General features: G+C 37.3%; 1 protein-coding gene across 1 annotated transcript in view; it reads left to right on the forward strand.

The window, feature by feature from the left end:
- The window catches only part of HECTD4 (HECT domain E3 ubiquitin protein ligase 4), a 111428-nt gene that overhangs the window by 31380 nt on the left and 66623 nt on the right, over positions 1–13425 (forward strand). The window contains exons 8-14 of the mRNA XM_032800699.2: positions 571–763; positions 5223–5384; positions 5504–5617; positions 7462–7602; positions 7989–8221; positions 8741–8886; positions 11340–11410. Of these exons, the coding sequence (XP_032656590.1) occupies positions 571–763; positions 5223–5384; positions 5504–5617; positions 7462–7602; positions 7989–8221; positions 8741–8886; positions 11340–11410 (1060 nt within the window). The remainder of the gene's footprint in view (positions 1–570; positions 764–5222; positions 5385–5503; positions 5618–7461; positions 7603–7988; positions 8222–8740; positions 8887–11339; positions 11411–13425) is intronic.

Below are 13425 nucleotides of genomic sequence, written 5' to 3' on the forward strand. Positions count from 1 at the left end.
TTCAGGAATACAGTCAAAACATTACAAGCAGTTGACATAGTGTTTAACAGGATGAAAAGCCGTACTATAAAATCTGCACTTCCAAAGGACATTCCAGTATTGCAGGCTTGCTTGTAACATGTGTTGTTAGTATGAAATATATTATAGCATTGTTATTACTCTGTTTCATAATGAAACAGTAATTTAGTGTAAGTGCCATATGCTAAGTGGAGACTGCCTACTTTGTATTATTTGCTATAGTTAAAAAAATCATCTAAATACTGGGTTTTGTATAATGTTAACTTCAACATTTATTTCTGGAAATTTATTTATGGCAACTGGACTATTACTGTTGTATTTTACAAAGTAAAAAATGTCTAAAGATGATCAGTCATGATATGATTTTGGCCAGGATGTAATAATCTGTATTTCTAGGTATTTCAGTCACACCAATCACCTTGGTATCAGACTTCCTTGCATACATCTGGATCTGGTTTTTGCTTCTCTTCTCATTTTGTGATCATGGAGGAATAAAATCCTTCATCTCTTAGGGACTTAAATATCTCAGGATTTTTTTTTTCATTTGCATAGGTAGAAAATGATATATGTATAGCAAATCCTCTACAGGAGCGCATTATACTAATGAGAAAAGAGGGAGAATCTGCCAAGAGTATAAATGAGATGCTTCTGAGTAGGCTTTCAAGGTACAGAGCCTCCCCATCAGCAACACTGGCTGCTCTAACTGGCTCTACAATTTCCAATACATTGAAAGAGGACCAAGCAGGTCAGAAGAGTACTCTTCTCCTTTACAATAATTTTTCGTTTTTTGTTTGCAGTGATGCATATTCACAAAATTATTTCTCTGACTGTAGAATTTGAAAATCCTACATATCTGTACATATAGTGTCTTTAAATTTAGGCTCTTTAAACTGCCTATATACATAAATATACATTACTGTTATGAATTCCTTAGAATTTATTAAAATTCTTGAAAGTTGTGTGCATTTCTTGTAAAGATAATTGCTTTTGGAATACTTCATGCAAATACATACTTCAGTGCAAGTGCTTAACAGTCAGTTCTAATAGCAAAATAACAGTTCATATTCATGTAGAATACACTGCTGCAAGGAAAAAAATTGATCATGCCAAAACTGTAGCTGTCGTAAACACAGCGCCTTTTTGTTCCTAGTTTACGGCTCAGTTATGCCATCCTACTCTGATTGATAGTCCTACAGGTTTCAATGGGACTATTTCAAGAGTTACTCCTGGGGGAATCCTGCACTATTGTATGTACGCATAATTTAAGAGCTGTGCATATTAATTTTTTGCTCAAAAAAAAAAGCTCCTGTCAAAATGTTGCTGCAGTTCTGTCTTTTGCTTACCAGAGGGTGCTGTGGCAATAGAACACAGCAGCAACTCCCAGCTAGTGAGGGAAGAGAAAGAGCCCGCCTTCTTTGCAGCGCCGGTCATGCCAGGTCGGGAGACAGGGGCTATGGAGAGAACAGACAGTATGGGGTGCTGGGTGGGGGATCAGAAAGGGGGTCATAAGGGCTAGTGGGGGGAGGACAGACAGGGCAGGGGCTGAATGGGAGTGGAGGCACAGGGCCTCAGAGGGAGGGAGGTGCGGGGACACATGGTGATGGGGGACAGGTTGCAGAGCTACACAGGGACAGGAGGTGGTTGAGTGGGGGCACAGACACACATGGAAATGAAGGGACACATAGGGATGGGGAGTCAGTGGGTGCAGATACAGAGACACAGGGGGAGAGGGTACAGAGCCACTTGGGGACGGGGAGGGGTGCAGGACCACATGGGGATGGGGGAAGTGGTTGTCTGAGTTGGGGTGGAGGGACACATGGGGGTGCAGGAACACAGGAACAGGAGCAGATGTGTCTGACTGAACTGGAGAGGCTAGGTGTCAGCCAGGGTCTGCATGGGGGATGGTCCCTAACAATCCCTCTCTGGCCCCCATCCCTAAAAACCTTTTCCATACTTTTCCCACCCATACCCAACAATCCTCCAACTTCACAGCCAGACTCCTTCCCAGCAATTTACTTCCATCTCCCTCAGCTCCTCCGTTACCCCTGACTCACCCAAGCCTTTGCACTGCTTCTGAGGGGTGCTGGAAATATGGTTCTGTATTGTAGTTTAAATGAATTACTCAGAGTTCTGTATTAATATGCCTAGTAAGGAATCTATTTGTCCAAAAACATTTCCTGAATCTTTTTTGTTGTCTGTATTGTTACATACTTGCTGACAGGTATTTTGAAATAAATGACCAAAAATAATTGAAACTGGTGTGATTCTGAGGTGTTATTTTGACAAATAAAATATGCAGAATTTTGCAGAATTTTAAAATATTGTGCGCATAATTTTTCAATTTTTGTTGCAAATTTTTTATTTTTTTGGTGCAGAATTCCCCCGGGAGTAAAGAGTAAGGTATTACTCAGTATTTGTCACTGGCATAAAATATTAAGAATTCGATATACTCAGTGGACTGGCAATAGGAACAGTTAAACCATTTTAAAGTTAATTTAAAGCTCAGTATGAGTGGTTCTTTAGATTCATTTTACATTCAGCATAACATACTGCAGCATATAAAATGCAAAGTTTGATTGAGAAGCAATTTAAATATTTCAGAATGAGGGTTTTTATTTTTTAAATGTAGGAATTGTAAAAAAGTAGGATAAAGATCAAATTAATTTGTGCTGCAGGTTGATCTTGAATTATTTTTACAGGCCATCTAGATCCCTTTGTCTCGATGTTGTTTTAAACTCCTTTAAGTGGACTCAAAATTCAAATTCATCAGCCATAACTTACAAAGCTTTCCTAGATTTTGGTGAAACTTATTTCACTGAAGATCTCGTAGTACTTTGATTTTAGTCAGGTAGCTCCTCTCTTCTGTTTAATTGTACATTTTCAAAAGATCTATAGGAAAATTGGACGTCCAAGAATAAAACTAATGGCTAAACTATGGGACTGGTGTGTCAGACAAAACTGATTGGATTAGTCTCCCAGAAAACTAATTTTACTGTCAACTCCATGATTAAGTGATTATTTGTTGTTGTTGTTTTGTCCTTAAAGGACCAAGATATTGTCTTTGATATGGGGATGGGGAAGTACAGCCTGTGAAGGGATTTAAGGAGAAGCAGACGGTGGTTGGAGTGGCAACCAAAAGGAGCTTAGCAGATGTATTCAGAATTGATTTGAAGAGGATCATATGATTTTCATGGAGACCAAAGAGGACATTGGAGTAGTTATGTGTAAGATTATCAGGGTTTGGGCCAGAGTTTTGGTAGGGGATATAGAAAGGAAAGTTTAGATTCTGGAGATAATGTAGAAGGAAAACTGACAGGATTCATGATAGATTTGATGTGGGGAGAAAATGAAGGAAGAGTAAAAATAACTCCAGGATTGTGAGCCTGTGTCGGGAGGGAGGGAAGGGGGTAATGGAATTGCCAGTGAGATAAAGATAAGAGGAAAATGAGGTGAGACCAGACACATAAGTGATTTCATAAGGATTTAAAAATGGCATTAATAGTACATTGAGGCAATACTTAGAGGCCTTAAAAGTCTTCCAAGAAATCCAAAAGGATCTTTTTCTTCAGAAGATGTTTCACTTTTAGGCTATAAATAAAGGCTTACATGGAACCATTGACAAACCTGTAACAATAGCATGGTGAATTATTTTCTTCTGGCATTATTAATCCTTACTATGAATAGGATACTTCAGAAAATCCTAAATCAGTTTCCAGTAAGTGTCCCAAGCTCTCAAAATAAACTTTAGCCTTTCTGTTGGTAGTAGAAATTATTAATCATATTCTTATTTTTTTATGCCAGTGACCATGCGTGTTATGAAATTTCGTTATACTTGTGTAAACTCATATTTTGGTGAGGGATACTCCAGTGGTGATACACAATATTGTTTGGGACATCAATAAACAGGTGGTCCAATTCCCATTCAAAGCACTCATCGAGTACTCTTTTCACACTCTAGCACTGTTGGAATTGTGTTTTGGGCACTATTCTGCAGTACCTCTTCATTATTGATGAAATAGCAAATATGTGTGACATTTTTATTGGTATACTGATTAATTGTTTATATATTACAGTATTACTGTTCTTTATGAGCTTATTGAAACTACTATATTAAGTTTCACTTTATTCAAACACCCTGTCTAAACTAGTGTACTGATCACTTTCTTTGCATTAGAGGATTTTTTTAAAGTTCCTTTTCAAGACAAACTTTCTATGGGTATGTCTTAAATAGTTCTCTTCCTTTTTTCAAATATGCATTAAATAACCTGGAACCCTGGGTTCACTGACTAATGGTGAGATTACTGTATGCATATGGATTTTAAAATATCTCATGGATCCAGTTACATGTTGTTATAAGTTCCTCAGTTAAGAAAATGCTCTCTCTAACCAGTGGAATATACATTTACACCACTGCAAATATTTTCCTAGTGTTTTTGCACGTCCCCTTTAGATTGTGACAGGGAGTGGAAAGGAATGTAGTGCAGATCTTGTAAAAGCTATATGTTGCTTAGTAGTGAATAGGAGTGCTTCAGAAAATAAAATATGGGTTCCTCTTGAACAGTCAGTATTCAGAGCAATGTTGATCAGCTTTGGCCGGAGCTCCACCTTCACCTTCTTGGCTGGAGGCTAGATCATCATGCTTCACTGGATATGGGACCAGGGTAGGGGGATTTCAAGGGATTAAAAAGTGGTACTGAATCCCAGAAGGCCTCTTATCTTAACTTCCTTGGGCTTTAAAATGTTGCTCGTGATATTTTACCATCTTTGACATCCCTAGGACAGATTTTTGTTTGCTTCTCTGTATGTTATACCTTCTACTAGCTTTTAGGCTTCTATTTTTTTTTTGATGTTGTTGTTGTTGTTGCCATTGTCGTCATCGTCATTGTGGAAACTAGGGTTTATTGTTTTTATTTATATTTAAAGATTGTTTTATTCAAATTATATTTTAAAATGCCACTGAAACCATGCATGCCCTCTGAGGAATTATCTCCTAATGAGTAGGGGTGGATCTTTAGAGTCCACTGGCTGGACCCACAAGTAACTTCCAAAGCCTGCAAAAATATTAGATTTATCAGTATTTCTGGTGGATTTATTTAAACTCCAAAACAGGTTATATTTAGGACTTCTATCTTGCTTGCTCTCCATGTGTTACGAATTGTTTAGAGAAATAATTGTTTGATTCATTGCTTTATTTAACATTTCAGCTGCTAACACTAGTTGTGGGCTACCACTAAAAATGTTACGAAAGACTCCAATGTACACATGTGGAACATATTTGGTGATGTTGGTCCCACCTCCAGGTGGGTCAGGCAGCTCTGCAACACGATCACTGTTTGGTGGGACAAGTGGTTTGTCATCTTTGAAAAGTAAGTTGTTTTTTTTGTTATCCTTACAGCAGATTTCAGAGACTCTCTTCTTTATCATATTTTAAACGTTTGAGAAATTAATTGGAGGTATTTTTTGTTTTGTTTTGTTTTTTTTAAAGTTCTTGCTTCTAGCTTGGTATACAATATTTCAGATGGGCAGTTCACAAGCCGAGCAGATCTCATTGATGCCGCAGGAAGTTCACTGGGACGTGGTGCTCTAATACCAGGACTTGGTAAGAAATACGTTTATTTTTAGGGACATTCAATATTGGAGATAGCAATCTCTATTTTCTAAATGATTTCTTTCAATTTCCAGTAACTTATACTTTTTTTGGTAAAAATTAAATAAATAAAATTACAACTTAGAAGATGTGATGTGAAAATTCTGAAGGAAAGCTGTTTTCCTGGTTTCTTATGCTTTGGTTTGCAAGTTTTGAAGGTGAACTCTCTCTTCTAGAGAGTGAGAAGAGGTATTGAAAGGTTTTTTTTTAATATCTGTTGTACTATAGACTCTTCAAAAGAAAGAGTCAGTGTTCAGAAGATTTGAACTTTCCTATCTTCACTTTAAAAAATAAATGTATTAACCAGGAAGATGTTCTGCTTATATGTTCATATTTCCCTGTGACTTTGGTTTTCATGACTTCACTTGCATTTGCATTTTGGACTTGGATTGCTTCTGCCAGCTCAATAGTCAGAAGGATACAAAATAGAATAGGAATAAATTGTTAACACTGGCTATGCTAGATAACTGGGGAGGGAGAGCTTAGTGGTTTGAGCTATGACCTGCTAAACCCAGAGTTATGAGTTCAATCCTTGAGGGGGCCACTTAGGGATCTGGGGCAAAAATCTGTCAGGGACCGTGCTTGGTCCTGCTGTGAAGGCAGGGGACTGGACTGAGGCAGGGGACTGGACTCAATGACTTTTCAAGGTCCCTTCCAGTTCTATGAGATAGGTATATATCCATATAATAGATACCAACAGGTTTTAAACAATGCTTAATTAAAATGTTAACTAGGATCTGTATAGGACTCCCATTGACAAGGATCAAAGGTATAATTTTTTTAAATGTTCGTTAAAACACTTTGGCCAACATCTTTTGAAACTCTAGCGCAGACAGGGCTAGGAGTATGTTAACATGTTAATCAATCAAGCTGAAGGTTCGCATCAATCTCCTTAATGTCTGTCACAATACAACTAGTCCAGTCTACCCTTGAGTTTTGAAATGTGCTTAAATATTGTCTATCCTACTCTAGACAAGCCTATAGAAGAATTTTCTGCAATCTCATGCAGTGGGGATACTGCCAAGTTCATACTTTTCCTCTCTCTCCTTTATATAATTTCTAAAGATCCAGCTATGATGCTCTCACACTATTCTTGTTTTTATGAGGTATTATGCCCACTTGTAAGCTGCTAAGGCCAGAGGTCTGTTTGCTTACTACTCTTCACCAGTTGCACAGCACCATACATGCCACCAGCTCTATAAATAACCTACAAAGTAGTAAGAGCAAGGCTATTAAATTAAAAACAAATGCAATTAATTATGAATAGAGATAACTAAAATATTTGAAACTGCTTTTATCTATTTTTCTTGAACAGCAGCATAAGCAGGGGTAAAAATTTTGAGGTCCATGGTAACTTTTATAAAAATTGAATGACGTAACATCCCCCTTCCCCCCATGTCCATCACGAAGTACGGTAATTTTGTCAAGTGTCTGTTGTGCAACATGGTGGTGCCAACTCCTGAGCATAAGATGTTAGCCCCAGCATTTCAGGCAGTTGACTAATTGGTAGCAGGCAATTTGAGTGATAAGGACACTGAGGAATGAGAGGTTTGCACTAACCACATTAGGAAATTTGCTTTAAAAGATTGTTATTCTTAACCCTTATCTTTAACCAGCTTGATGTGTCACCTATTGTAATTGAATTAACTTTTCGAAAACACATTAAATCCACATCTGATATGGCAATGTTTTGAATTGCTTTCCAAGAAAAAAAATCCAATAGAAAATACTATCATTGGACGACTTTTTAATAAATAAAAACTATTTCGATTTTTTTTTGTATATTTTCTCTTCAGGTGCATGTTATGATACTAGGAATAACATGATATGGACGTGCTCTAATGACTATATTGATCAATGGTGTAATCCTGGAAACCAGGCATTCCATTATGTCTGTCAGAGACTGGGAGTTAGTCATATCATCACAGAGCCTAGAGGTGAGCATATAGTCAGCACTTTGTATAAGTGTAAGTAAAATATGAGATTAACGTAATCTAAACTCACATAAAGCACTGAACATACTTTCTTCAGAAAGCCACAAGGGTTAGTTACAGCATATTACAAAATTACTTGATATTTATTGAAGATAAGAAAAAAGCTTTTTTTGTGCATGTTTATTGGTTTTCTGACTTCTGCCTTTAACACTTCTAAAAACTTGAACAGAAATCTCTTACCTTTAATGCAGACAATAGCTCTGAAGTGCTGCAGAATTTCAGTGATGCTAATGATGGTTTCATAACATATTTTAAAAATGCATGTAAACTTGATTCATGCACTTCTGTGTTCATAGAGAAAAGTATGTCCATTTATTTTTTTCTTTTAGGAGATGCTATAACCACAAATGAGGTTATCAACCAGTTATTGCACCATGTTGGTGCCATGTGCATACACCAACTAAATCTGCTTGCAGCCAGTAACAATCTCCCAATAACAAATTTTTTGGGCAAACAACATCCCATAGAAGCACACCATCTCAGCAGTATTTGCGACATCATGGAGAAAGCTATGGTGAATGGAAATACTTGCATTATACGCTGCATCCTTGTTGTCTTTCAGGTATAAACAAATCTTAAATATATTTTAAAATAAACTCTGTAAAGGAGACTTTAAGAATGCAGACCAACAAGTAAACCTTTTTTTAAATGAATGGTGACTTTGTATTGAGTAGAGAAGAGCTAATGGACATTAACCTAGAGATAACTTCTTATTTTGCATTTCTAGAATGTGTTATAGCCTAAAATTAGACCCCTATGAGTTCTTATCTATGTTTTATAAATTGGATAAGATCCAGAGAGGTTAAGTTATTTGCTCAAGGACAAGGGTGGTTTTGTCTAGTTTTTGTTAAGTCACTGATCGCAGACTCAATAGTTCTGGATTCAATTCCTGATTACCACCAACTTTGAGCAACCTTGGAGAATTTACTTAGAGTGACCATAAAAATTTTGAAAGTTGGCCTAACTCTGCTTCCATTTGAGCCACTTTGTTATAGAGGCTTTCCTGTATAAAGCACTTCCCTTGAGTAGAGGAGAAATTTGTTTTTAATATTGCTGTATTTTCTAACTATCGTTTTTGTAGGTGGTTTTTAAATTTTTCTTCAGCCCCCAAACTGAGAGAAACAGAGACATTGTTAGAAGGTCTGGCCTCTTACTTTGGCAGTTACTGATGGCACCAAAGAGCCAGATTTGCCCTGAAATTCAGAAGGAGGTCTGTCTAGCAATCAGGTAAATATCAATGTTACTTTGTCAAAATGAAGTGAAACTAAGATCTTAATGATAGTCATGAAAAATCATAACCTGGGCGTAATTTCTTACTTCACTGAGCCATTCAAGTTAAAAATACAGCTAATCCTGAACTTTATTATAAGAATCCAGAATTCTGTGTGTAAACTATGGCTGTGGCAAATTTTAGATAAATATGATCAGATCTTGCAAATTTGGTTGGTTTGGAGGGGAAGAAAAATGCAGGATGTTAAGTGGGGATGGTGATGCAGTATGCAATAACTACATTATGCCTTCTTTAATTTGCTCCTGCAGTTCCTATTGGCTACACTTTTTCTTTTTCTTTTAACCTAACCATGAGAATGGTGTTAAATAGCTGTCATGTTTCACCCAAGACTTGGCTGCATTTCAGTGATGGGTACAGTGTGTTTGTGTGTGTGGTTTATATATGCACTGAGGTGAAAGAATCTGTATAAATGATGGTGGTTAGAGCAATGTTTCAGAAAGCAGATTTGAGACTTTTGGGGGGGGGGGGTCGGTGACCAGGGGTGTGGAGACAAGTGGAGTGAGTGGGGTTTGGGATGCTATAGGTTGAGGATGATTTTGGAAAAGTATGAAATGGGTTGCAAGGAGGTCCAGGTGGCTTGGGGTGGCGGGAGACTTGTGTTTAGGGATGAGGAACCTGTGTTATATAGGCATCCTGGGATGGGGTGAGCCCAATGTCTTTGTGTTGCTACATCAGCACCTAATAGTATTATCTAAGCAGATGCTTCAGCTCCCCAGGACACTGGGCACTAGTGCTGAAGGAGCAGTGTCATTGAGCCTGAACCGCACTGCTGTCTCATTTGAGCTACAAGCTGTGAAACTTTTCTGTGGTTTGTCATGACAGCAGAGTGACCAAGCTGAGGACAATAAAGTGGAAAAAAAGCAATTGTGTATCAAGAGAATCACAAAATGTGCATCTCAAGGGCAAAGAATGTTGTCTCAGGTGTCCTAATCACAGATTGTAAATCTGCTTTCAAGTGGGAAATGTTCCAGAGCTTGAGAACAAAATCTTCCAAAGATCAACCTGTGTGCCTTTCTTATAAACCACTAAGTTACAAAATGTATACAGCCATTTAAATGCACTGGAGAATAGTAGTATGTCTTTGGTCTGAAGGCTGTCTTTTCAGGTTTTATATATGCTGCTGACTGTTTACACAGTGGATATTGATAGAACAGTTAAGTAGTTGTTACAGTATCTGACTAGATTTATTGTTTTTGGTCAGTAAATACATTAAAGCATTGTAGCTTATGTAAGCAAAGGAGCAGATCAGTAAAGATCAGGAAGGATTTCTTCTTCTTGTAGTAAAAATAAATTCCAAGTTAACTTTGAGGTTCATATTTTCTGACGTAAATTTTGAATTAAATAAGTTGTGTTGTAAGGTACTATGAAATGTAGACTCTACATGTGGTGATGGCTATTCTAAGTCTACATTTCAAAGTGACTTGACTGTGATCAGTCTTGGAGTCAGTGACTGAGTTGGGGAAAAAACTGCAGAAATCTTGGCTCCAGTTCACTCTTGTAAAATGAACAGTAGACCACACACTTGTGTTTGGTATAATATGCATTTAATAAGGTAAAACATATCCATATAGTAGCTTCTTTAACAGTATGAGCAATCAGGAGCACACGCCTGTTCACAAGGGTGATCTCTTACCCTTGATACGGTGAATAATTTATGCAGACGGGACAAATTATTAAAGTGGGGGGAAGACTACTTTCTTTCTTTCTTTCTTTTTTTTTTTGGAGGTGTATCTATAGCAGTGCAGTTCCAACACTACTGTGCTTCTGGCTTCCCACTTACTTTAGAGAAGGATTTCCATAATGGGTCAAAGGTTAATGAGGTTAAAGGAGTTAATACCAGTAAAAGTTCCTGGCTACTGGCTTTCATTTCCTATAGTTCTCATTTCAGATATTTGATTTGCTGCTTTCTCCCTCTCTCCACTACTTTTCTGCTTGGATTTACAGTAAACCATCATCCTGTGTTTGACATTGGTCTGTTTGTTACAGAAATGACTGTGGTATCGTACATTACAATGATGACTTCCCTGTAGGATTTTTCAGGAGGGAGCAGATGGCTCAGAGGGGGGGAAATCCTCTGCTTATACAACAAAACTTCTTTGATTAGCAGAAATTACAGAGGAAACATTGCAATTATATGACAGATAAATTAATCTGAATGTTAAGATGTGTTGGACGTCTCTCTCCTTAGTATAAAAATCTCTCTCTATAAAAATTCAGGCAACCATATGGAATAATTCTAAGGGTGATAGCTATGCAATTGTAAGCTCCAACTTTTAATGTTCTGTTTCCCATGTTTATAAAGGAACTATTTTTCTTTCACTCATTATAAACAAATGTTAAATTAGACTTTTGATTTCTCCCTCCCCCCACTTTTTTTTTTTTTTTTTAGCTCTGGCTTAAATATCCTATATCCTGGAGAAGTGGAAATTAATAACTTACTTAAGTTGGTCTTGACAGAAGGTGAGTTCTTATTGGTACTCTGGAGAATAATTTTTTAAATTTAAAAACTAAGCAGAGAGAGGGCAGTTTTGTCTTTTTTCCTGGTAGTACTTTTTATTTCTGGAATTAAAGTTCAGGAAAGTGGTTGAATGTTAGACTATCATAAACTGGCACTTCCTTGGAAGTTATAGAATGTTTTAAGTTCTCAGTGCTTTGCCTGGATGTGTGGGGAAGGTGAAACACTGTATCAGAGTAATGGCAAAATCTAACTTAAAACTAGAAAGATTTACAAATCTGTTTTGACACTATTCATAATGTACTTTGTCTTGCCTGAATATCGTACCTAGTAGGTATGCAGCAATTCCTCAGAAAGGGCCCTTGTCATACACACATCTCCATTGTATATCATTTGAAAAATTATTTTATGTATGTGTAGATGAGGGACGATGTGGAACTGTCAAGTGGTGTCGTAAATCTGTAGGTGAAGTGAAACAATGAGACCCAAATTGAATGTCATTTTTTTTCTGCCGTTCCAGAAACATTGCAACATCGCTGACTACAGTTTTTTACTGTTTAAGTTAATTTCAGTATCTTAATGTGGTGTTCATTGGTCAAAGCTACCACACAACAATGAAGTAAAATATGTGTATTAGTTTTACTTGGGCAAATGTTTATTTCCTTCAGAAATTATGAAGCTGTTTAGCATGTAGCAAAAATGGTGAAAACCAACATTTTGCAATATGCTAACATGAATTGTTTTCACATTGCATCTTCTTAATTGTCAAAATATCTCATAAGTGATTTTAATAGTTCTCTATATTTTCAACTGAAATTTGCTGACCAGATCAGTCTCACTGAAGGTTGTGTAGCAGTAGATTGTGTCCATCGTTCATACTGTGTAGTGGGTAGATATAAATGTATGTGAATTCCTAATATTATACTTCGCCATTTGTAAGATTTTGTACATACAGTGTAGCATCTAGTCTGCCTGATAGAAGGTTTTAATTTGTAATTGTCTATGCATGCAGTACTAGCCTTTGAAATATTCTAGAAATTAGCTTTTAATTCAGTTACATGTATGCACAGGTCAGTATTAGAGTTAGAGATGACAGTACACAGCTTCATATTATAAATATATAAAAGCTATGAGAGAAAGAAGCGACCTAACAAGAAGTAATGAAGACTAAGTCCACAAACAAGTTTTTGCCTCTGCACTGAAGAGGGATGAAGAGCATGTTATAGCTCTTATCAACCATGTAATCAACAATATGACAAACTTATTTGACCCTGAAGCACATCCAGGGGTGCTTATCAAAATATCTACTAAACTCCATGTAACATCAGTGTTACAGGAGCTCTACTGAAAATAGCAGATGTTGATGAAGAACAAATGGAGAGATTTGTGAGAGGTGCACTTGATTCTGAAGTGAGAGACAGCTTCTTCAGCTGCCCAATCAAGAAATCTGGCATTAAAATATTTGCTGACATGGCCAAGAAGAACAAATCTAAGCCTGGCAAGGGAGGCACAATCACAGCAGATACCAGTTTTCCACAGAGCCTTGTCCTTTGCAAGATGCAATGGTGATGTTTCAGTGGGAACTGATCTTAGTTAGCCAGTAAGACCTGTGCCTTTGCCCCACTGGTGGAACAATGAGAAGAACAGACAAAGCTGAATTAGGGTACCAGCTGTAAAATCAGGCTGGAATAATTCATGAGCTAAGAGCATACAACAAAGAAACCACAGTGTACATCCGAGATGCCACAGTTGTCATACAGATGGTTACTGAAGACAAATTCTACACGTTCATTGAATGGGCTGCTGAATATTTGAGGCAGGTCCAAAAAGGATTTGACAAAGCTAATTCTGTAATCGAAGTCTGTGACAAATATGACAACAGTAACTCTGTGAAAACTGCGGAAAGACAGTGCTGGAGAGGATTTAAGGATGGATACAAGAAATACCAGGCCATTGGTGGACATCCTGTGCCTCAGTGAAAAAAGTTTCTAAAGTTAGCATCCAGAAAGCAGTCACTTGT

Source organism: Chelonoidis abingdonii, chromosome 22, assembly GCF_003597395.2.
Source record: "Chelonoidis abingdonii isolate Lonesome George chromosome 22, CheloAbing_2.0, whole genome shotgun sequence".
Classification (NCBI taxonomy): Eukaryota; Metazoa; Chordata; order Testudines; family Testudinidae; genus Chelonoidis; species Chelonoidis abingdonii.